Here is a 27,123-nt window from a genome sequence, read left to right on the forward strand (position 1 = left end):
CTACTTTATAGGATCATATTCTCAAATGACTTTTTTTCCCTAACGTTTACCATGTACTTTGTACCACTAAGTTAAGTGCTACTTTAGAGTGCTGAAAAGAATGTAGTAAAACTTCATTATTAAACTAAGAGAATTATAAACCTTTGGGAAAATACAAATTTTAATTTCATACTCAATTCAATCTAAAACTAAATTCATCTTATTTTTTTTATCTTGATAAAAGAGGTAAAACTTTAAGAAAAGGAACTAGTGGTGTAAAAGGAAAAAAAAGATTTTTCAGTTTAAGAACACTCTAGAATCTGAGCTAATCTGCCAAATTCATGTGAAAATTTAACTTAAGTTCACGGTTGTTGTTGTTTAGTCACCAAGTCGTGTCCGACTCTTTTGCCACCCCATGAACTGTAGCCTGCCTGGCTCCTTGATTCATGAGATTTCCCAGGCAAAAACACAGGAGTGGGTTAGCATTTCCTCCAGGAGCTCTTCCTGACTCAGGGATCGAACCTGAATCTCCTGCACTGTAGACAGATTCTTTACCACTGAGCCACCAGGAAAGCCCTAAGTTCAAGGTATTTATAACAAAATTACTTTGATCTTCTCAACAAATTACTAGAAACTAGTATTGGGCTGGCCAGAAAGTTCATTTAGGCTTTCCCATAAGATGGTATGAAAAGACCTGAATGAACTTGCTGCCCAGCCCAATATAATCATCAAAATTCACAGCATTAATATCACTGCCTGGTCTTCTAAAAACCATAACCATTTGCTTCAAGTGGAAATGAATATTATCAGCAAAATAGATTCAATATCCAATTTCTCACATACAAACTCCAATGGAGATTGAGTCCCTCTGTACCTACAGATCATGGGTCCAAGTACCATGCAACTGTTTGAGCAACTATAACAGTCCCCAAGTTTCATCCATGTAGCAGCATGTGTCAGAATTTCCTTCCTTTTTAAGGCCTTTTTATTCCATTGTATGTGTATACCACATTTCATTTTATCCATTCATCTACTGATGGACATTTAGGCTCCTTCCATATTTGGCTATTTTAAGTAATGCTGCTATGAACATGGGTGCATAAATATCTCTGTGAGATCATGCTTTCAGTACCCTGAGGTGTATATATCCAAAGTGCAATTGCAGGATCACATGAAAAAATTGCCATATTGTTAAAAGTTGATGATTTTTAAAGGGGTAATTTAGTGATAATGTTACATATTTTGGTTTGTGCACCCACAGTTTCACGCTAGTCAGATACCGATCTAGAAAATACTAGTTGCATTGACGCAGAGGAAGAGTTTCAGCCACCAAATATGTAGGTACTATATTCAGTGAGATGGCAAAGGATTAAGCATGTGGATAAATTGCTGTAAAGAGCAGTTTATGAAAGCAAATCCCACCTGGAAAGTGACATTTCGAGCAATGGTTACAGAGGAAAACACAACTAAATTTCTTGAATAAGGAATGATCTCACATAATCATTACATTTCAACATAAGCTGTGTTACCACTAACTGGTATACATATCAATCTCTAGACAAACATTTATTCTGCAATGGATAAAACGGGAATAAAGCCTATCTTAGTGCAGAAAGAATAATTCCAAATGCATGTGAGGCCTTCTAACCACGGTCAGAACATTAGGAAAAAAATATTTGAGATTCAAATGACCAAAATATATTTAAGTTATCCCAAAGGATACAGAAAGTAACAGACTAATAACAATTTTTTTCATTAAAAACATTAGTTTAAAAAAAACATTATTATGAAATATTTAAAGAATATAAAACTTAGTCATACACTCCTTTAGCACAGTAAAGAAAACCACCAACAAAACAAAAAGGCAATCTAATAAATGGGAAAAGATAAATGCAAATATATCTAATAAGAGGTTAATATCCAAACTATGTAAAGAACTCATGCAACTCAATTTTTTAAAAATCAATTAAAAATGGACAGGAGATCTGAATAGACATTTTTAAAAAGAAGACATACACTTTTCAACAGGTATATAGAAGATGCTCAACATCACTAATTATCAGGCAAATACAAATCAAAACCACAATGAGATATGATCTCACATCTGTCAGAATGGCTATTATAAAAAGACAACAAACTGTTGTCAAGAATATGAAAAAAGGGAACCCTCATACATTGTTGGCAGGAATGTAAATTGGTGCAGTCTCTGTGGAAACAGTATAGAGGTTCCTCAAAAAATTAAAAATAGAACTACCATTTTTGTTGTTGTTGTTTAGTCATCCAGTAGTATCCGACTCTTCACGACCCCATGGACTGCAGCATGTCAGGCCTCCCTGTCCCTCACCATCTCCCAGAGTTTGCCCAAGTTCATGTTCGTTTCATCAGTGATGCCGTCAAACCATCTCATCCTCTGATGCACTCCTCTCCTTCTGCCCTCAATGTTTCCCAGCATCAGGGACTTATCCATTGAGTCATCTGTTCGCATCAGATAACCAAAATATTGGAGCTTCAGCATCAGCATCAGTCCTTCCAGTGAATATTCAGGGTTGATCTCCCTTAAGATTGACTGGTTGGATCTCCTTGCTGTCCAAGGGACTTTCAGGAGCCTTCTCCAGCACTACAGTTCAAAGGCATCATTTCTGCGGTGTTCTGCCTTCTTTACAGTCCAGTTCTCACAACTGTATGAGACCACTGGGAAAACATAGCCTTGACTATATGGACCTTTGTCATATATGATATGATCTAGCAAATGCACTTATGAGTGTTTATTCAAAGAAAATGAACTTGAAGAGATATACGCAGTGCTGGAGAAGACTAACTTGAAGAGATATATGTAATGCTGGAGAAGACTAACTTGAAGAGATATATGTAATGCTGGAGAAGACTAACTTGAAGAGATATATGCACCCCCATTCACTGCAGCTGGGGTGCAGGAGGGCCAAGAGGAGCTACTCCATTCACGTTCAAGGTCAGGAGGGGCGGCGGTGAGGAGATACCCCTCCTTCAAGGTAAGGAGCAGTGGCTGTGCTTTGCTGGAGCAGCCGTGAAGAGACACCACATGTCCAAGACAAGAGAAACCCAAGTAAGATGGTAGGTGTTGCAAGAGGGCATCAGAGGGCAGACACACTGAAACCATCATCACAGAAAACTAGTCAATCTAATCACACAGACCACAGCCTTGTCTAACTCAATGAAACTAAGCCATGCTGTGTGGGGCCACCCAAGACGGGCAGGTCATGGTGGAGAGGTCTGACAGAATGTGGTCCACTGGGGAAGGGAATGGCAAGCCACTTCAGTATTCTTGCCTTGAGAACCCCACAAACAGTATCAAAATGATAGGACACTGAAAGAGGAACTCCCCAGGTCAGTAGGTGCCTAATACGGTACTGGAGATAAGTGGAGAAATAACTCCAGAAAGAAGGAAGGGATGGAGCCAAAGCAAAAACAATACCCACTGTGGATGTGACTGGTGATAGAAGCAAGGCCCCATGCTATAAAGAACAATATTGCATAGGAACCTGGAATGTCAGGTCCATGAATCAAGGCAAATTGGAAGCGGTCAAACAGGAGATGGCAAGAGTGAACGTTGACATTCTAGGAGTCAGCAAACTAAAATGGACTGGAATGGGTGAATTTAACTCAGATGACCATTATATCTACTATTGTGAGCAAGAATCCCTTAGAAGAAATGGAGTAGCCATCATGGTCAACAAAAGAGTCCGAAATGCAGTACTTGGATGCAATCTCAAAAACAACAGAATTATCTCTGTTTGTTTCCAAGGCAAACCATTCCATATCACAGTAATCCAAGTCTATGCCCCAACCAGTAACGCTGAAGAAGCTGAAGTTGAATGGTTCTATGAAGACCTACAAGACCTTTAGAACTAACATCCATATAAGTTGTCCTTTTGATTACAGGGGACTGGAATGCAAAAGTAGGAAGTCAAGAAACACCTGGAGTAACAGGCAAATTTGGCCTGGGAATGCGGAATGAAGCAGGGCAAAGGCTAATAAGAGTTTTGCCAAGAGAACGCACTGGTCATAGCAAACACCCTCTTCCAACAACACAAGAGAAGACTCTACACATGGACATCACCAGATGGTCAACATTGAAATCAGATTGATTATATTCTTTGCAGCCAAAGATGGGGATGCTCTATACAGTCAGCAAAAACAAGACTGGGAGCTGACTGAGGCTCAAATCATGAACTCCTTAGTGCCAAATTCAGACTGAAATTGAAGAAAGTAGGGAAAATCGCAAGACCATTCAGGTATGACCTAAACCAAATCCCTTATGATTATACAGTGGAAGTGAGAAATAGATTTAAGGAACTAGATCCAATAGACAGAGTGCCTGATGAATTATGGATGGAGGTTCGTGACACTGTACAGGAGACAGGGATCAAGACCATCTCCATGGAAAAGAAATGCAAAAAACAAAATGGCTGTCTGGGGAGGCCTTACAAATAGCTGTGAAAAGAAGAGAAGCCAAAAGCAAAGCAGAAAAGGAAAGACATAAGCATCTGAATGCAGAGTTCCAAAGAATAGCAAGGAGAGATAAGAAAGTGTCCATCAGCAGATGAATGGATAAGAAAGCTGTGGTACATATACACAATGGAGTATTACTCAGCCATAAAAAAGAATTCATTTGAATCAGTTCTGATGAGATGGATGAAACTGGAGCCGATTATACAGAGTGAAGTAAGCCAGAAAGAAAAACACCAATACAGTATACTAACACATATATATATGGAATTTAGGAAGATGGCAATGACGACCCTGTATGCAAGACAGGGAAAGAGACACAGATGTGTATAACGGACTTTTGGACTCAGAAGGAGAGGGAGAGGGTGGGATGATTTGGGAGAATGACATTCTAACATGTATACTATCATGTAAGAATTGAATCGCCAGTCTATGTCTGACGCAGGATGCAGCATGCTTGGGGCTGGTGCATGGGGATGACCCAAAGAGATGTTATGGGGAGGGAGGAGGGAGGGGGGTTCATGTTTGGGAACGCATGTAAGAATTAAAGATTTTAAAATTTAAATTAAAAAAAAAAGATAATGGTGAAAAAACAGAAAAAAAAATAAAAAAAATAAAAAGAAAGCCTTCCTCAGAGATCAATGCAAAGAAATAGAGGAAAACAAGAGAATGGGAAAGACTAGAGATCTCTTTAAGAAAATTAGAAATACCAAGGGAACATTTCATTCAAAAATGGGCTCGATCAAGGAGAGAAATGGTATGGACCTAACAGAAGCAGAAGATATTAAGAAGAGGTGGCAAAAATACACAGAAGAACAGTACAAAACAGATCTTCATGACCAAGATAATCATGATGGTGTGATCACTCACCTAGAGCCAGACATCCTGGAATGTGAAGTCAAGTGGGCCTTAGAAAGCATCACTACGAACAAAGCTAGTGGAGGTGATGGAATTCCAGTAGAGCTGTTTCAAATCCTGAAAGATGATGCTGTGAAAGTGCTGCACTCAATATGCCAGCAAATTTGGAAAACTCAGCAGTGGCCACAGGACTGGAAAAGGTCAGTTTTCATTCCAATCCCAAAGAAAGGCAATGCCAAAGAATGCTCAAACTACTGCACAATTGCACTCATTTCACATGCTAGTAAAGTAATGCTCAAAATTCTCCAAGCCAGGCTTCAGCAATATGTGAACCGTGAACTTCCAGATGTTCAAGCTGGTTTTAGAAAAGGCAGAGGAACCAGAGATCAAACTGCCAACATCCGCCTGGATCATTGAAAAAGCAACAGAGTTCCAGAAAACATCTATTTCTGCTTTATTGCCTATGCCAAATCCTTTGACTGCGTGGATCACAATAAACTGTGGAAAATTCTGAAAGAGATGGGAATACCAGACCACCTGACTTGCCTCTTGAGAAACCTGTATGCAGGTCAGGAAGCAACAGTTAGAACTGGACATGGAACAGACTGGTTCCAAATAGGAAAAGGAGTAAGTCAAGGCTGTATATTGTCACCCTGCTTATTTAACTTCCATGCAGAGTACATCATGAGAAATGCTGGACTGGAAGAAACACAAGCTGGAATCAAGATTTCTGGGAGAAATATCAATAACCTCAGATATGCAGATGACACCACCCTTATGGCAGAAAGTGAAGAGGAACTAAAAAGCCTCTTGATAAAAGTGCAAGAGGAGAGTGAAAAAGTTGGCTTAAAGCTCAACATTCAGAAAACGAAGATCATGGCATCTGGTCCCATCACTTCATGGGAAATAGATGGGGAAACAGCGGAAACAGTGTCAGACTTTATTTTGGGGGGCTCCAAAATCACTGCAGATGGTGACTGCAGCCATGAAATTAAAAGATGCTTACTCCTTGGAAGAAAGTTATGACCAACCTAGATAGCATGTTGAAAAGCAGAGACATTACTTTGCCAACAAAGGTCCATCTAGTCAAAGCTATGGTTTTTCCAGTAGTCATGTATGGATGTGAGAGTTGGACTGTGAAGAAAGTTGAGTGCCGAAGAATTGATGCTTTTGACCTGTGGTGTTGGAGAAGACTCTTGAGAGTCCCTTGGACTGCAAGGAGATCCAACCAGTCCATTGTAAAGGAGATCAGTCCTGGGTGTTCTTTGGAAGGAATGATGCTAAAGCTGAAACTCCAGTACTTTGGCCACCTCATGTGAAGAGTTGACTCATTGGAAAAGACTCTGATGCTGGGAGGGATTGGGGGCAGGAGGAGAAGGGGACGACAGAGGATGAGATGGCTGGATGGCATCACCCACTTGATTGACGTGAGTTTGAGTGAACTCCAGGAGTTGGTGATGGACAGGGAGGCCTGGCGTGCTGCAATTCATGGGGTCGCAAAGAGTTGGACACAACTGAGCAACTGAACTGCACTGATTCACTGCAGCACTGTTTACACTAGCCAAGATATATGAGTAACCTAGATATCTATCAACATTGAATAGATAAAGAAGATGTGCTACACACACACAAAGAAACACACACAGGAATACTACTCAGCCATAGAAAGAATGAAATCATGCCATTTGCAACAACATAATTGGAACTAGAGAATACTTATGCTGAGTGAAACAGTCAGAGAAAGACAACCTCCATATGATGTCACTTATATGTAGAATTAACAAAAGGGGCAAACAAAACAAAACAGAAATAGACTCATAGATACACAGAACAAACTATAGTTGCTAAAGGGGAGGGATGTGTGAAGATAAGGAAAATTGGTGGAGGGGATAAAGTGGTACAAGTTTCCAGTTATAAAATAAGTAAGTCATGTGGATATAGTATATAGCATAGGGAATTACAGGAATAAAGTACTTTGGCCACCTGATGCAAGGAGTCAACTCACTGAAAAAGACCCTGACGCTGGGAAAGACTGAGGGCAGGAGGAGAAGTGGGGAGGACAGAGGATGAAATGGTTGGGTGGCATCACCGACTCAGTGGACGTGAGTTTGAGCAAACTCTGGGTGATAGCGAAGGCCAGGGAAGCTCGGCATGCTGCAGTCCATGGGGTCAGAAACAGTAAGACATGACTTAGCAACTGAACAACAACAACATGGGAAATAATATGGTCAATGACACTGTAATGTACTGTGTATAGAGACAGATGGTAGCTAGACTTGTGGTGGTCATTACTATGTTATACACCTGAAATTAATACAGTATTGTAAGTTGATTATACTTCAATTTAAAAAATTAACAAAATTTTTCACATACCCATGGATATAGCATCCAGATTTAGAAATGCAATGCATATATAGTTGAAGACTCCTTAATTGTATTCCACCTGTTCTTCAAAGAAGTACTCATAATTTATTTATAATTCTCATATACACTTTATCCTTTTATTACATAAATGTATAAAGAGCATTGTCTTGCACATGATTACATTTTGTAGAGATGACATCATACTGTACTCATGCTTCCATACTTTGTTTTTTCTCTTAACATTGTTTTTGAGCTATACTAATAATGGTACAGAAAGCTCTAGTTAATTCAATTTTAAGTGCTCTAAACATTCCATTAAATGACTAAACCAGAAAGTATTTATATTAATTCTTCTGTTGATAGATATTTACCAATCTCTGTGATGGGAGGATTACCACAAACAATGTTAACATAAGCTTTCTTGATTATATCACCTTATGCATGCTAAAGACTTCTTTAAACAGAAATGATCTTTATTTTTCTCAAAAAATAAAAGACTCAGAACTTAACATTAAAGATCAGTGCATTTTAAGAAAACTATCACAACCTACATATTTGAAAGAGTTAAATGAAAATGACAAACTGAGAAAGAAAATCTTCTTTCCATAACTTTCAAAAGCAAATTTAAAATGAAATTTTAGAGGAATCTATTTTGAATAATTTCCTTATGTATCCCAACATGCCTTTATTTAAAATTTTTTATTACTTTATTTTAAAAATTTTTATGAGGCATAATTGACATATATTAGTTTCAGGTGGGCCATACAATGGTTTGATATTTGTATACACTGCAAAATAATCATTTCAATACATGTAGTTAACATCAGTCACTATATACTTACAAAAGTGTTTTATCTTAAAAGAACTTTTAAGGTCTACTTTCAAAAAATATTTTTTAAAAGAGAAAGAGATTAGTTGAGACTACTAATCTGGGCAGAAGAAATATCAGCGGAACTATAAATATTCCATTAAATGACTATACCAGAAAGTATTCATATTCATTCTTCTGTTGATGGATATTTACCAATTTCTCTGGGGGAGGGATTATCACAAACAAAGTTAACATACACTTTCTTCATTATATCTCCATATGCAAGCCAAAGATTTTTTTTGTTTAACAGCACACATCTAGAATCAGAACTGCTGACTCTTGGTGATAAACTCAGTTGATATTATAAGCTATTGCCAAATTGATCTTCAAAAGGTAACGCCAACATACTCTTCTACCAGCAATGCATACACTTCCCACACTTCACAGCCCTGCCATTGGTATAATAAGGGCCTTTAATTGTTGACTATCTGATAATGTGAATGACATTTCGTTGGTTTTTTTTTGCTTTGCTTTTATATGAAGCATTATTTAAAAGTGAGTGGGGAGTGACCTAGGGAAAAGAGAGGGAGCTAAATAAGGGAGAAGGAGAAGGAGTCAAGATTTATAGCTGAGAGGTGTTGTTATAAAGGAATTTCTTTTTGTTTTTGTCTTCATTTATTTTTTAACTTTCTATTTTATATTGGAGTACAGTTGATTAACAATGTTGTGATAGTTTCAGGTGTGCAGCAAAGTGATTCAATTATACATATCTATTCTTTTTCTGCTCAATATTATATAACAACTTAAACAGGAAAAGAATTTATAAAGGAATTTCTGATGAGAGAAGAAATGGTTCATTAAAACAACTTCTTCACTCTACACAACAGCCATTCATTTCTCCCAAGCTCTTTCTGGTGACAGATGGATTCCATCTTATTTGTCCCACAGCCCATCAGCCAATGGTTCCAGACCTACAGTCCCACTTCTTGAGAGACCCCAAATGAAGATCTGATCATTTCTATAGTGTACCAAATAAATCAGAAAACAACTGTTGCAGCAGTTTCTGATTTTCAAACAAACGTAAATCTCAGCAGAGTCTCATTAATAGGCACATAAGATGTTTTCATGTTATCTATCTAAAGAAAATTGTGTTATTACTTTAAATAAATTTTTTCCTATTTGCTAAGGGAAAAATATCTATCAACTTCCCTTTCTCAAAGGGGAATGATGATCTTCTTTTTGAAAAAAATTATTTCATTCTTGCTACAGTGAGAGAGTACTTGTAATTTAAAACTGATACAAATTCTATTGCAAATACATGATCTGATTAGAGTCTAAATAGCCTTTCATTTGAATACTGAGACATAGATTTTAAGTACTTGTATGGTTCCTATGTATTAGGAGCTTAAACTTTAAAGAAAAAAACTTTCCTGTGATTTCTCCCTAAGAATTTGCCACCAAAGAGAAACAGTTCTTTTCAACAAAGAACAGTAGATGAAAATAAAACTGGTAGTATACTTTCTAGATGTCCAAAGAACCAATTTGAGTGAAGCTAGATATGCAACAAGAATAGCATTTTCATTCTGTCTTGCCCTGTGAAAATAGGGAGATACTTCATTTTTATCTTGTTTACCTAATCCATATATAATATATTATTTATAAATATCTCTTATTTTGCTTATTTCACAGCAGCTTTCCTTTCTGTTGCTAGATGGTAGGGGTAACAATTTCACTTATAACTACCTGCAACAGAAATAACTTTTAAAAATTAAAAATACACACACACACACACACACACACACACACAGACCTTCCTCAGTAGCAGAACCCAAGGAACTTCCAGGGCTCAGAGGAGGTTGTTAGACTGAAGGAAAACACTTTCTACCCTAGAACTTTGTATTTTGCAACCAGATACTTGGGCCAGGTACAAACTAAATAAGAAAATAACAAAAGCTTACATTTACTGGAAGGAGGAAGACAAAAGAAGGGATGGATGTTTCATGAAACAACTCAGGACGTATGGTTGATGGGTTTTTCTAAATGAACACACTTAGGAATGTCTGCTATCCTTCTAACCAAAAGTAATTGGAGTCAAGTTCAGTGGTCAAGGGGGCCAGACTTTGGACTCAGGCAGACCTGGACCCAAATTTTCTACATCACCTTGGGCAAATGATTGAATTTGTCAGAATCTCAGTTTGCAATCCTATAATTTGGTGATGGTATACACACCTCAAAACTCAGGAGACGCAGGTTCAATCCCCGGGTCGGGGAGATTCCCTGGAGGAGAGCATGGCAACCCACTCCAGTATTCTTGCCTGGAGAATCCCATGGACAGAGGAGTCTGGTGGGCTATAGTACACAGGGTTGCACCAAGTCAGATATGATGAAGCGACTTAGTGCACACATGCATATACCTCAAAGTGATGTTTTAAGAATTAATCCAGTTCCATCACTTCATGACTTATAGAAGGGAAAAGAGTGGCAGCAGTGACAGATTTTATTTTCTTGGGCTCCAAAATCACTGCAGATGGTGACTGCAGCCATGAAATTAAAAGACCCTTGCTCCTTGGAAGGAAAGCTATGATACACCTAGACAGCATATTAAAAAGCAAAGACATCACTTTGCTGACAAAGGTCCATCTAGTCAAAGCTATGGTTTTCCAGTAGTCATATATGGATGTGAGAGTTGGACCATAAAGAAGGGTAAGCACTGAAGAACTGATGCTTTTGCATTTTGGTGCTGGAGAAGACACCTAAGTCCCTTGGATAGCAAGATCAAACCAGTCGATTGTAAAGGAAATCAATCCTGGGGGACTGATTCTGAAGATGAAACTCCAATACTTTGGCCACCTGTTGAGAACTGACTCATTGGAAAAGCCCGTGATGCTGGGTAAGATTGAATGTAAAAGGAGAAAAGGGCAGAAGAGGATGAGATGGTTGAATGTCATCACTGACTCAATGGACTTGAGTTTGAGCCAACTCTGGGAGATGGTAAAGGACAGGGAAGCCTGACATGCTGCAGTCCATGGGGTCACAAAAAATTGAACCTGACTTAGCAACTGAACAGCAATACAATAACAAAAGGGCTTAGTACCTAGCACATAGTAAGTGCTCAACAGCAAACAGCAATTATGTATTGTACACAAGAAATGAGCATATTTTAGTTAGACAAGCCTCTTTAAAGAACTATTTTATTCAAATACCAATAACACTTTTATACAAAGGCTGGCTGAAAGCAATTAAATAAATCAGTTTATTTGCCCCACACAAAGTTCTGATAAGATTAGCTTTATCTCTTTCTCTCAGATGTAATTTAAAAAAATTTTTCCCTAGGAAAGAATGGGCATAAAATTAAATCACCAGATACCAGTAGGACAAGAATAAAAATACTGTAGAGTGAAAAATGTCCGACACAACACTGCCTGCTTAAAATGAATTTACTGCAAAGAAAATAGAATAGAAAGAATAAAATAACCTCTTCATCAACTTGCTAATAGGTTTCAGTTCAGTTCCGTTCAGTCGCTCAGTCTTTGTTTGTCCAACTCTTTGTAACCCCATGAACAGCAGCACGCCAGGCCTGTCCATCACCAACTCCCCGAGTTCACCCAAACCCATGTCCATTGAGTCAGTGATGCCATCCAACCATCTCATCCTCTGTCGTCCCTTCTCCTCTTGCCCTCAATCTTTCCCAACATCAGGGTCTTTTTCAATGAGTCAGCTCTTCACATCAGGTGGCCAAAGTATTGGAGTTTCAGCTTCAACATCAGTCCTTCCAACGAACACCCAGGACTGATCTTCTTTAGGATGGACTGGTTGGATTTCCTTGTAGTCCAAGGGACTCTCAAGAGTCTTCTCCAACACTACAGTTCAAAAGAATCAATTCTTCGGCACTCAGCCTTCTTCACAGTCCAACTCTCACATCTATACTTGACCACAGGAAAAACCATAGCCTTGGGGTTAGAGATCTAGAGTGATTAGAAGTGTGGTTCTGGGTTTCAGGACTCCACATCCCAAGGTTGGGTGTTTTTGAATTAATTTTTATTGTATTTTACCAAAGTTGGCTTGGATTTGGTAACCTGAAGTGATGAATGAGAAAAAGCCAAAGAGCTAGATGGAAGTTTCACAAAGGAAATGATTGATTATGAGATTTGGCATGAGTTACATACTGAACTGTTAGATGCTTTTCAAAGAATCATACAGTGTAAAATCATTTGGCATTGCAAAAGCATTTTAGGCAATCTTCTTGAACGGAGAAAATACCCTCCTATCATTAAGTTCCTATCATGGAGAGAATGTCATGAGACATGTTGAATTTTGTAGACAAATATGGTACGTTTTTCTTCCTCCTCTTCCCACTTTAACTGAAATCATATCCCAGTGACAGAAGATGGCAATTTTCTGGTGATAGAGAATTGGTACTCAGAGAACTTTCAGTAGATAGCATACTTCTAGTAGGTGATAGGTGTGCCCAAGGAAACTCCAGTGGTGACACAGCATGAGGGCTGACCACACGTTAGGTGCCCTCTTCTTTCTCCAGTGTGTGCAGTGGCAACTTCCTGTTCACAACCATCTCCTCAGCTGCAATTCCAACTGGAGCTCAGAACTTAACACTAAGTCTTCCCCCTAACTGTGTATCAGCAAATTTCCACACTGAATTCCAGATAAACCTCACAATGTAACTAGTCACTGCTGCATAATTATTTGACTGACAATAACATCCTTCCACAAACATATGCTACTCGATTTTTTTTTTCTGGATGATGGAGAGGTATCCCTAAAACTCTGGGGCCTAAAGCAAATATTTAGTAAACAAGTAAAGTACCTTCAGTGACTGCAGAGAGTCTGAATTAGTATCACAGTAGAGGATGATGTTGTTGGCCATGCTGAAACTTTCTCGCACTCCCAGGTGGTAAAATAAGGATGGTTGTCGGAAGGCATCGCTCATCTCCACCACGGCGATATCTGCAAATAGAAAACAAAGTCCCCCAAATGATGACACCTAAATAATGCTCAGTAAGCACTTTTTTGTTTCAATAACTTAGTATTCAAAGAGGAAATGATAGGGATTTTCCCTCTTCATTTACCACTGAATTTTAAATTAGCAGTTCTATCGGAAGTGGTTTTACAAACTGCAGCAAAACTGCATTTTTGTTTTGTTTTTTTTTTTTTTAAAGAAAAGGATCATGTAATTACTGGAAACTAAGGAGAGTCTACAATGGTGGAAAGTGGGGCTAATGCACTCTGTTAAATTTTAAAACTGAAAACAAGTTAACTAAGTTTCCAGAAGTAGATCCATGGGAAACAGAAGTAAGTTATAAATGTAAAATGAAATTTTAAGAAGCAAACAGGTAAAATTATGGCTCAATCCAGAGCTGAATTTTATAACAAATATCTAGCAAGTCCTTAGCAAGTATAATCAAGAAAAAGAGGAAGCAAAGGTATAGAAATTATGACTAAGAGAGAGAATACAACTATAGATACAAGTTCTTCCAGACTTCACAGATGACTAACACCAAGGTAACATAAACTTGGTACCAAAATTTGACAGTGTCACAAAAATAAAATTCAGATTAGTTTCAAATTCATGTATATATACAGACAGAAACATGAAAGAAAAATGCGTAAAATGTATCAAGCACTATATACTATAAGAACACTAGATCATGGATTTAAAATTTATTTGGGGAATGCAAGGATGGCTCAGTGGAAAAAAACTCATCAGTGTTCCTAAAGATGTCCTTAGTACTTTATGTAAAATTCAGAATCCACTTTTCATTAAAAATAACTGCAAACTGAAAATATAAAGGCACATCTTTAAATTGAAAAATACTATATATTTCATAACAGCTTTGTACTTATAGGTATTCCCATGAAAATCAGGAAAAAGACGAGGCTGTCAACTATTACTGCCAGTACACTATCTGAAAATCCTAACTGATGCAATAAGATTTAATGAAGTATGAACATATAATTCTATAAAATAATTATCATTAATTGCAGATGTTACGATTACCAACCAAAAAACCACAATAGAATCAATTAAACAACTATTATAAGTATTAATACAATTTAACAAGATGTCAAGGTGCAAAATTATGAAAACCAACAGCTTCCTTTAAAATCATAATAAGCTTCTGGAAAATATAATAAATAGATTCTACTCAAAATTAAAATAAAAATATTAACATATAACAAATTTAATAAGTGATACTAATTTGTTTAAAATATGTGCAATATGTGATAGATGAAAAGTTAATATCTTTATTGTTATCTCTTATCCTTTATCAGCTCAGTTCAGTTCAGTCACTCAGTCATGTCCAACTATTTGCGACCTCATGGACTGCAGCACACCAGGCTGCCCTGTCCATCACCAATTCCCGGAGTTTACCCAAACTCATCTCTATTGAGTCAGTGATGCCATCCAACCATCTTATCCTCTGTTGTCCCCTTCTCCTCCCACCTTCAATCTTTCCCAGCATCAGGGTCTTTTCCAATGAGTCAGCTTTTTGCATAAGGTGGCCAAAGTATTGGAGTTTCAGCTTCAACATCAGTCCTTCCAATAAACACTCAGGACTGATCTCCTTTAGGATGGGCTGGTTGGATCTCCTTGCAGTCCAAGGGACACTCAAGAGTCTTCTCCAACACCACAGTTCAAAAGCATCAATTTATCTTTTATTGGTCAGTTTAAAATAAATAAGCAACCATAAAACATTACATTGTAGAAAATTAGGCTGTGGACATAGGCAGGTAAAATCACAAAAGTGTAACTAAAATGGCAACATCACATAGAAAACTATTCTATATCTCACTCCTAATAAATGAACACTAAACCAATACAAAGTTTTTTTCCTATCAAGGGGCCGAAGATATTTCAAAATACCCAATGAAGATGCAGAGAAATGGTATTCTTACACGCTATGGGGAAGTGTAAACTCTTTAGGAGATCTTGAGTCCTTAAAATTATGTATATTCTTTGACTCAATAATTCCATTCCTAAGAATTTATCCTGAGAAAATTTCTATACATGTGGCAGATTTACTTGTAAGTATATCCACTGAAATATTATTTTTGCAGTAACAGTGGAAAAATGCCAAAATATACATTATTAGAAAAATGACCACATACACACACACACACACACAATATTTAGGAAAAAAGTAAAATATATACATTATAATGTATACCATACACATTAAAACATAATGTATATATTATCATCAATTGATTATTATGTATATTCTATATGTATAGATGTACACAAATAAAAAAGTTTTGGAAAGTTGTACAGCAAAATATAAACTGTGATAACAATTGTGTAATGGAATTATGCCTCATCTTTTCCTCTTTATGCTTTCTATATCTTGTACAATGTCTATTATGAACACAGATTACTTTTGTAATTTAGGAACCCACCAAAATATAAAAAGAACATTGAAGACCTGCGTGCAACCAAAGTGCAGCCCTCTTCTAAAAGGAATACAGACCCTCAAGAGGTTGTTTGATACAGCCGGCCTTATCTAATGAACATGAAATTAGAGTCTACATTCTGTGAAGGAGAAATAAATCAGGTCAAATGAAAGCTAAAGACCCAGAAGATTTAGTGAGGCTATAAAAGGGGAGGGAAAGTCAAAGGAGCTTCAAAAGATACTTTTCAAGGCTAGCCATGACTTCAAGGCTCTCTAATAGAAACAGAGAGTTTTCTTCTGGGGTCCTTAACATTTCTACAACAAAAATCAACACATGAAAAAAATGAGTCACTGCATCCCACCCACAGGGCCCATCTGCCTCAGGCACCCACTCGGCTTCCTCCTCCCACAGATGTCAGCCACTCACAGTCAGCCACATGCGTTAAAATCAAGAGACAGCATACAGTATGGCTGAGAGAAACGAAATAAAACAGTTGCTGATGAGAAAACAAAGGAGAAATCGCAAAGAAAAATACTAAGTAGTGACAATAGTGGGGGAAATGGGTTCTTTCCAGAGAACTGATTTGTGGAATTTGTTGCTAAAATAAAGTAGAAATGCTGCAGAAGGCTTTCAGATTAAGAGAGAAATGAGACATGTAAAATAAATGGTACAAGTAGACTAAAGTATATTCATTAGATCTGAACATGGAAACAGGAACAGACCCATGTGGGATGCAATATACAACATTAAAAATGCTTATTTGTGTAGTAATTTTAAAATACCATAAGACAGTATGATAACAGAGGAAGGCATTCTTCCTACTTCAAATTCAATCAAGTGATTTGTTTTAATGTATTTGTATTTTTTCTTAATATATTTTAAAAATTTCCATAGCATAATATTCACTCTTTCATCTTCTTTGGTAACATGTTCAAAGCACGTGCCTCCCTCCCCTTTTTACTGTTGAGTTTGTTTTCTTAATGTGAGTTTTGTCTGTTTTTATATTGATATTTTCCCTTTGTCAGATATGTGATTTACAAATACTTTTTCCCTGTTTGTGACCTGCCTTTTCATTCTGTTAAATGTCTTTAGGAGACAGGAAAATTTTAACTTTAAGCCCAATTTACCGATTTTTTCTAATATGGATTGTGCTTTAGGTGTGGTATCTGAAAAAAATCTTTGCCTAACCCAAGTCATAAAAGTTTTCTCTTATGTTTTCTACTGAAAGTGCTATACCTTTTATACCTTACATTGAAGCTTACGATCCATTTTGATGTTCTCTTCCAAAATTTTTTGGATGTTCTATTCTATTCCATTGATCTATGTATTTACTTTTTGTGAATACAGATGTTTCTCAATTTACAATGAGGTTATGTCCAGAAAAAACCATTGTAAGTTGAAAATACTGTAAATTTAAATACATTTAATACACTTAACCTACCAAACATCATAGTTTAGCCCAGCCTGCCTTCAATGTGCTCAGAACACTTATACTAGCCTATAGTTGGGCAAAATTATCTAATGCAAAGCCTATTTTATATTAAAGTCCTGAATATCTCATATAATTTATCAAATAGTGTACTGAAAGTGAAAATGGAATGCTGTATGGGTACAGAATGGTTGTAAGTGTATCGGTTGTTTCTCCTCCTGATTGTCTGGCTGACTGAGAGCTTTGGCTCTCTGCCCAGCATCACAACTGAGAATGTATCACTAAGCTGGGAAAAGATCATAATTCAAAATTCAAAGTATGGGTTCTACTGAATGGGTATCATTTTTGCGCCATCAAAGCAAAAAAAATCATAAACTGAACCATTGCAAGTCGGGGACCGTCTGTGCTATATACACTGTTTTGTCTGTGGTAGCTTTATGGTGGGCTTCCCTGGTGGCTCAGAGGTTAAAGCATCTGCCTCCAATGCGGGAGACCCGGGTTCGATCCGTGGGTCGGGAAGATCCCCTGGAGAAGGAAATGGTAACCCACTCCAGTATTCTTGCCTGGAGAATCCCATGGACAGAGGAGCCTGGTGGGCTATAGTCCATGGGGTCACAGAGTCGGACACGACTGAGCGACTTCACTTCACTTCTTCACTAGAATCAAGCAGTGTGAGTTCTCCCACTCTTCTGGTTTCAAAATTGTTGTAGCTATTTTAGTCCTTCTATTTTCTTTCTTACATAGATTTTAGAATCAATTAATAGTTAAAAGCTATCCACTGATAGCTGCAAAAATTTCTCCCAGAATTTTGACTAGGATTAAATGGCACCCCACTCCAGTACTCTTGCCTGGAAAATCCCATGGATGCAGGAGCCTGGTGGGCTGCAGTCCATGGGGTCGCTAAGAGTCGGACACGACTGAGCGACTTCACTTTCACTTTTCACTTTCATGCACTGGAGAAGGAAATGGCAACCCACTCCAGCGTTCTTGCCTGGAGAATCCCAGGGACGGCGGAGCCTGGTGGGCTGCCGTCTCTCGGGTCGCAAAGACTTGGACACGACTGAAGCGACTTAGCAGCATGATGACTACAGGGCTTCCCAGGTAAAGAACCTGCCTGACAATGCAGGAGACATAAGAGACTTGGGTTCAAGCCCTGGGTTGGGAAGATCCCCTGGAGTGGGCATAGCAACCTGCACCAGTATTCTTGTCTGGAGAATCCCATGGACACAGGAGCCTGTGGGCTACAGTCCATCAGGTTGCAAAGAGTCAGACACAGCTGAAGAGAAGGAGCATCCACTCACGATGACTATGGGTCATTTGAGAGAGAACTAACATCTTAACAATACTGAGTGTTTCAATGCATGCCTAGGCATACCTCTCCACTTATTCAAGTCTTTGATTTTGTTCATCAATATTTCGTAATTTTCAATAGACAGTTCCTATAAATACTTCGTTAAATTATACCTAAATGTTTCATTTTGGGGTACTATCATAGATGTACTCTTTTTAAAATTTCAAATCCCAATTGTTCATTGTAGTATATAAAACAATAGCAGATTTTTGTATACTGACCTTGTATCCTGAGACTTTACTAAATTAACTTATTAGTTCAAGAAGCATTTGGGCGGGGGAGGGGGGCAGGTGTTTTGGGATTTTCTACATGGACCATTATATCATCTGTAACTAGAAATGGTTTTACGTCTTCCTTTCCAATCTGAATGTCTTTCATGGTTTTTGTTTTCTTGTTAGTTGTTTTTTGTTTTGCCTTGTTATAGTGGCTATGCCTTCCAGTTACACAGCATTTTTTACACGATAATATTTCATTATCTAATTAAAGAACATATCTTATTATGGCTACCTTCTGACTCTGATGCTTATCTTCTCAAAAGTAATAAAATAAACAGGTGAAAATTATCTTCCTCATGAAATCATCCTAAGACATGCTAAAAATGCACAAGATGATATAATTATAACAAACTACACAAACACCTCGCTGTTGTTCAGTCACTAAGTCATACCCAACTCTTTGCAACCCCATGGACTGCAGTACGCCAGGATTCCCTGTCCTTCAGTATCTCCCAGAGTTTGCTCAAATTCATGTGTATTCAGTCAACAATGCCATCTAACCATCTCATCCTCTGTCATCCCCTTCTCCTGCCTTCAGTCTTACCCAGCATCAAGATCTTCTCCAATGAGTCAGCTCTCCGCATCAGGTGACCAAAATAACAAACACTTGATACTCCACAATTCCTGAGACCCACTTATATGAGGTACAATTTATCCATTTTATTTTACAAACATGTATTTAGTAATTACATGTGTCAGACATCATATGCTTTTCAAGTACTAAATTACTTAATCTTCATAATCCCCCTTTGGTGGTAGGTAATGTTATTGTTTCAGGACATTGAGGCAGAGAAGATAAAAACAATCGGCCCCAAATCAGTCTGAAAATGCTAGCACCATGATTCAAAACCAAGCAGTCTGGCTGGAAAATCCATGCCCTTAACTCTTAAATGAGCCACATACTACATTTATGGGATATGGAGGTTCCAAGGATCAGGACATGAATGGAAAGCAAAAAATAGATCTGGAGACTGATGCATATACTCTTGTAGTATATTTCATGAGTAAATGCACTTAATAATTGTCTAATTGAATTTCTATGGTAATATTGTGAGTAAAACTGCCACATTTCACATTTCAAAATTTAAGGCTAAGTCAGTCATTTAAAAATGTGCCTCTTACAACTTTACATGAGGTGTAGTTTCTTTCCTTGTTCCAATTCAATTAATGCTAAATGGAGCATCTAATTAGGTTTGCCAGGAGTTTATTAAAGCATAATAAATTTCTAGGACAATCACATAAAACTGTTGTGCCTAATCGCATTTCAGTCAGCAAATGGAAGTGGTTCATAGTCTTTGTTACTTTTTTTATTCAATTTTTCCATGATAATACCATATCTATTAGTTAAATATCTCACAAGAGCTGCCTCTGCTTGTAAAACACAGCACTGAAGGAAAGACATTAAGCTTACTTTTTATCTATTCAGTTTTTTCCCTTGGCCTCAGGATGACTGATGAAAAATCAAGAGCCCAGTAGTGATTCAGCTTATTCTATAGTCTACAAGGTGCTCTAACATTCCATAATTACTGGAAACTTCCCAAGTTATCACACAGAACTACCCATCCAATCATGATGGATTCATCCCTGCAGTGATCCATTAATTCCAATTTAATTAAAGAAATGTCCTGAGTATCTATTATATAAAAGTTTCCTTGGTGAGACGGATGACAGAAATCTATGTGGGTGAGGCATCAGCTGTTAATGGAGTCAGAAAGTGGAGTACCTCAAAGTGCAGATGAAAAACTGCAGCCCCGGCACATCAAAGGCATTATGGAGGAAGCCAAGGAAAGGAAGGGTACCGGGCTTGGTTGAGAAATTCAGAAAAGCGCAACAGAAAACTAAGTCGAGGACTTCCCTGGTGGTCCAATGGCTAAGACTCCATTCTCTCAATGCAGGGGGCCAGGGTTCGATCCCTGGTCAGGGAACTAGATCCCATGTGCCACAGCTAAACACTTTCACGTGCCACAACTAAGACCTGGCACAGCTGACACAAAAAACACCTCCATCAATCCCAATAGGGTCCTCAGTGGGTGAACCAAGAGAGAGTCTCTAAAGAGCAGACACTAACCCCCAAGGGATCATCCCTTCCTAATCCTTCAGGGAACCATAATCTGCATTCCACAGGTTTTTCTTTCATGAATGAATAAGGGCTACCTGCAAGTGATCTACAACATGAAAATTACTAAAATGTTACTCAGAGCCTAAAAGTAGTGCCCCAGTAGAGTCTCCTGAAGGTTCTAAGTTAGTTTTCTAAAGCCTAGTAGGGATACAATGTTGAGAGATTGCAAAACTCCTTCTGTACAACTGAAACTGTTGAGATTTTCAGGCAGGATAGAAGAATAATCCATCATCATTGTTGTTTTGAATGGGTCATGGTTTGGAAATTCCTGTTATAAATTACTACACATTTAGTTTCATCAGCATCCTTTTATTTTCTTGTATGGTGTTTGGTTAACTCTACAGTGTATAATGATACATATCTGTATCAATAATAGATTTGGGCCCACAATTTCCTCATTCCTAAACTACAATAAATATATGTATAGTGATTCAAACATGAATCATTCATATATTGCTCAAGCAAATGTATACATAATCTCCCCACTCCAGCACTAATTTGCTTATTTGATTATTATACTGAGGTATCGCGGGTTATTTGAACCTGAAAAGTGAAGCCTGCAAAGTAAGTGATCTGAAGGACACTGTGCACTTCCAGAGACTGATCTTTCAAAAATGCTGAGAATCGTGGCACCTACCAAAGGAAGGACAGGGAGGGCGGGAGGGGGCGAGGAGAGGGAAAGGGAGAAAGAAGCCTGCAGAGGAAGAAAGAAACAGGAGAGAAAGAAAGGGAGGAAGGAGGAGAAGAGAAACAGGAAAAGAAGGAGGGAGCAGAACCAAACCAAATTGGTGGTATAAGAACTAAAGTCCCCTTGCCCAGGCAATAGCTGCTAGAGCTCAGTTCATGACGGGCCAGCTTCAGAGAATGTGAGGGGGAAAAGCACCCATCTGCAGACTGGCGGGACCTAGAATCACAGCTCTCTGTCAGGAGGAGATGCTGCCTCAGAAAAGCACACCACAGAGCTGAAAGCTGGAAGGGAAGCCTCCTCATCTCCCATGGCCTTGAGAGGAGTCATGAATATGCAAAACGCAAGCAGGCTGAGTCGTGATTTTCAGTGTCTGAATCCTGATTAGGTTTCTGGCTGGATAACATTAGACACCTTAAATTCTCCAAGCTTTGGTGTCCTTAACTGTAAATTGAGGATAATAACACAGGTATTTACCACACAAAGCTGTTGTGTGGGTTACGTGTACACCAGGCACAGGAAACTCTTAATACATGGCCATTATATGGAGCCGCTATAAGAAACGTTCATCGGAAGCCCTTCGAGCAATTTATCATACAAATGTTATTGAAGACAATGTGAAGAGGTAACTCAATACCATCTGGTGAAACTTCAGGTAAATAATTACTCACAGAAATGATGTTGAAATCAAATTATGAGGCATAGAAAGTCAACATAAGGAATTCTGACTTGATTTTTATAATCAATGGTGATCCATCCATGCCCATGAGTTTTGAGAAGTGGTGCAGCAGGATCAAAGTTTGTAAGGATAAACCTAGAATTCGTAGATGCATGAGTATCAAAAGAGACTAGAAGGTAGGAGACAAGTTAAGGAGTCATTCAAAGGACAGTGTACCCCCAAACTGATGCAGACAGAACACGGTGGGCAATCAGTGGAAGGGAAGCTTTTGAGATTTGATGAATGCAGGATAATCAAAGAAAGAATTAAAAATGATTCTGTTTCAAACTTGAACGGTTAAGACTGATGATTTGACATTATTAACACAACAAATGCCAAGAGGAAGAGCCACTTTCCTGGCAGTAACTTATCGTTAAGTTGGAACACCCTAAACATTGTGTTTGTATGTGTGTGTGTGTATGTAATTGATACCTGTCATTTTATATCTAAGCACAAAGATCAGAATCAGACAGAGATTTTAAGAGAATGATGAGGGAGAGTTAAAGTAGAATTGCAGATGAGATTGTCAACTTAGTACAGAAAGAAATGACAAAGCATCTTCGACTCAGGAAATCCGTTCCTCATTATATACCCAACAGAAACACAAATAGATGTTCACCAAAAGATCCATAATCAATATTCATAACAGCAGTATTGGTAAACCATCAACAGTAGAAAAAATAATGTGTGCTCTATATAGACAATGAATGCTATACAGCAATGACAATTTAAAAATCTATAACCACATATGACAACATGGATGAACCTCACCGATTATTAGAAGAAAGAATCCAGATACAAAAGAGAGAGGTTTATTCTTCTTGATGCGGTTCATATTAGGTTCACAAATGTGGTAATTCAAAATAGTAAATTCTTTGGTAGGGGCAAAGGCTGAAAGTGGGTCTGCTGGAGAGCTGATCAGAGTCTCCTTGATCTAAGTCTTGTTTACTCAGGCATGTTCACTTTGGTCAATAATAATTTTATCAAGAATGTCCAAAGAGGCCGTCTGTGGGGTCACACAGAGTCAGACACGACTGAAGCGACTTAGCAGCAGCAGTAGCAGCAGCGATCTTAACAAATTACCACAAACTCAGTCCCTTAAGAATAACAGAAATTTATTCTTTCACATTTCCAGAGGCTGAAAGTTCAAACTCAGAGTGTCAGCAGAATCAAGGTCAGGCTTCCTCAGAAGCTCCAGGGCAGAAAGTGTTTCTTGCCTCTTTCGCAACCTAGAATTTTGTGCATTCCTTGCCTTGCGCTGCGTGTGCCTGCGGTGTCGATTGCCCCTGCTTCTCTCCCTCATGAGAGCCCGTGTGATGGCATTCATGGCCTATCCAGATAAGCCAGGGTCATCTCATCTCAAAACCCTTAATCACATCTGCAATCAAATTTTCCAAATAAAGCAGCAGTCACCAGTTTCATTTTGACACAGACGTTGGAGCATAGGGGTGAGGTCATTTTTCAGCCCACCACAGGAATTATAAAGAAGCCACAGGATGGGAAAGGTGAGAGGTGCTGAGTAAGACCAGAACTAAAGGTGCTGAGTAAAAGCTGAGGAAATGTTGGGAATAAGCACAGAAATTCTCCAGCAATGAAGAGGATTAACACTCACGAAGGTCTACAGGAGGGATTTTTACATTCAATAAGGAAACCTAGACATCAGACAACAACTGAAGGGGATCTGAAAGCTAAAGGTGTTTAGTTTTAGGATGGTGCACTTGAACATTAGTAGAAAGGTTAAGATTTTAAAGAGGGGAGCTAATTAGTGGAGACTGCCTCTATATTCTTGGATAAGACAGATGGGAGGGGATCAAAGATGAAGGGGAAAAGTCAACTTTGGAAAAAAGGAGGGATAACTTTAAAAACAAGAAAAAGGGAAGTGATACAAAACAAAGGCTGAGAAATGATAAAGTAGAAGGAAGAATACTGTGATGTTTCAACTTAGGTGATAGCTCTTTTAGGATAGAGCTGGGGTGCTGGTGGCCAACAGAGAAGACAGACCATCTAGGGACAACAAGAACAAGCCTGCACCCTGTGGACAGCTCGTGTAACATGCCAGGAGGCAGCACTACCTCTGCTCTCCAAAGTTAGGGCTCCAGTACATTTCTTTTGGGGAGGAATTTTTGTCACTTGTGATAGTAAGAATGCTATTACAGCTAAGGAGCAGGATGTGAACCCAAGCATTATAAGAACCAAAAAATTCTATTTCTTTGCTTACTATCTACTGCCTAAAATGTAGTAAGGGAGTATTGGATGAAAAGAGGGATGCCAAAGAATAGGGTTCAATTTGAACCTGCTTACTGTGCATGTATGTGTGCAAAGTCACTTCAGTCGTGTCCAACTCTGCGCCCCTATGGACTGTAGCCCACCAGACTCCTCTATCCATGGGATTCTCCATGCAAGAATACTGGAGAGGGTTGCCCTGCCCTCTTCCAGGGGATTCCTGACCCAGGAATCAAACTCAGGTCTCCTGCATTGCAGGCAGATTCTTTACCATCTGAACCACCAGGGGAGCCCTCTACTCACTAGCTATAGACAAAAAACCTTAACCAGACATTAAAATCTCAATCTTACAAATTCATATTCTTGGTCACAAGGAAGACTGGCCTAATGAAGAATCCTTCCTTCCTATTAAAGAGGAATTTCAAACACACAGTATTTTCATGGTGGTTTGGAATTGTTACTAAGTCATTCGTCATGTGCTCAGTCAGTTGCATCCAATTCCTTTGCGACTGCATGGACTGTAGCCAGCCAGCCTGCTCTGTCCATGGGATTTTCCCAGCAAGAATATGGGAGCGGGTTGCCATTTCCTTCTCCAGGGGATCGTCCCCACCCAGGGATTGAACCTGTACCTACTGCATCCCCTGCACTGGCAGGTGGATTCTTTACCACTGAGCCACCTGGAAAGGAAGTGTTACTAAGGCAGCCCTGCAAGTACTCTGACTCCATTCAGTATTGAAGCGAATCTTTCACTCAGTGCACAGACCAAGGAAGGTAGATAAGTCACAATTTTTATCTTTGATGAGTGGCAAATACTTTATCAAATGATACTTCCTGCTCACAGGTATGTCAATAACCTACATAATTTTGCTTATTAAGTGAAAGTCACTCAGTTGTGTCCGACTCTTTGTGACACCATGGACTATACAGTCCATGGAATTCTCCAGGCCAGAATACTAGAGTGGGTAGCCATTCCCTTCTCCAGGGTTTCTTTCCAACCCAGGGATCAAACCCAGGTTTCCTGCATTGCAGGTGGATTCTTTACCAGCTGAGCCACTAGGGAAGCCCATTTTATTAAAGAAATACAAATAGGTGCTACATCAAAAAGTATTAACTCTCCAAGTTAAAAAAGGGTCCAGTTTATAAGTCAAGAATTTATTTTTTAATGTTACAGCAATAACAAGTGAGTTGGCCAATGATCCATAAAGAGTATGCTATATAAGAAAAGTATGAGTCAAATTAAATCTAAGGTTATTGATGTGACAGGCCTTATGCCATTTTATAAGCAGAAATGGAAAACGAGGCTGCTTTGATGGTTAAAATGTCTATGTCACCACTGAAAACTATTTTTCTCCTTGAAATTATTCTATTTCCTGAAGCTATATTGGGTTTAATGGTCTATAATCACAAATTTAGATCTCTATAAACTCATTGTAGGTACTAAATTTCAGTCCTGAAGTAATTCATCTGTTTTCATTACAGGCTGAAAAATGTGAACAGCCTTTTTTGGAGTTTAGTTTTTATGGTGGTTTCAGTACATGTCATTGTTTTTAGGTCTCTCATATTTAATTCTAATTAAAGCTTCATAGCTGTCTGCATTTATGCTTCAGTGAAGTTCCCAAGCACACAGCATTGCCCTCTGTCACTGCAAGACTCTTACAAGAGTCATCCTTGCCCATCAGATTAATTGGCACTGGCATTAAGTTGTGTAACTTTACAAGAGTCCATTTATGATCAGTTTTGAAAAAAATCTGAGTGTTCCTCACAGATATGCATCCTGAGTGACATCCTCTTCCTTAATTATTTTATACTTTTATGACTTTTTCACACCGAGACAAGAGCGTCCAAAGAACAGCTGAATAGTGCCTTACATGGTTCTAAAGCAAAACTGACTGTGGCGATGGCATTCGCGTTTGAGGCTGTTCTGATTCAGAGGAGGCTTCTCTCACTCTGCAGAGGGCAACGGCTGTAGGATATGTGTGCTAGATCCGCATAATCAACAACAGTGACTGAAGCAGGGCAACGCAGGCAGGCAATCAACAGAATTCAGACTGTGGAGAATTCCACAGGGAAAATGACCTGGTTTCCTCAACAGAAACATTACAGGAGGTGAGGCAGAGTGATGGAGGGAAAAATTAGATATTGAAAGAGACTTAAGGGATATTATCAATTGCAACATGGGGACCTTATTTGGATTCTAACTAAAATGAATCTTAAAAAAATCACGACACATAGGAGACAATTTGACAACTGACAGGATAATGATGATATTAAGAAATTATTTTAGGTATGATAAGGGCCTCTGGTAGGAGCATGGTAATTTAATCCTATATTGCAAGAAGAAAAAAATAAGTTAACTGCTAATGTATGCATTTTCTTTTTTTACATATGTATTTATATGTATTTTTACATATGCATTTTA

At 38.4% G+C, this 27,123-nt stretch overlaps 1 protein-coding gene across 3 annotated transcripts in view; it reads right to left on the reverse strand.

The window, feature by feature from the left end:
* The window catches only part of MAP3K5 (mitogen-activated protein kinase kinase kinase 5), a 228,492-nt gene that overhangs the window by 151,090 nt on the left and 50,279 nt on the right, over positions 1-27,123 (reverse strand). For all 3 annotated transcript variants that reach the window (XM_004011519.6, XM_042253518.2, XM_060419723.1), the window contains exon 2: positions 13,320-13,459. In XM_004011519.6, coding sequence (XP_004011568.4) covers positions 13,320-13,459 — 140 coding nt within the window. The remainder of the gene's footprint in view (positions 1-13,319; positions 13,460-27,123) is intronic.

The sequence above is a fragment of the Ovis aries genome, chromosome 8 (assembly GCF_016772045.2).
Source record: "Ovis aries strain OAR_USU_Benz2616 breed Rambouillet chromosome 8, ARS-UI_Ramb_v3.0, whole genome shotgun sequence".
NCBI classification, from domain to species: Eukaryota; Metazoa; Chordata; class Mammalia; order Artiodactyla; family Bovidae; genus Ovis; species Ovis aries.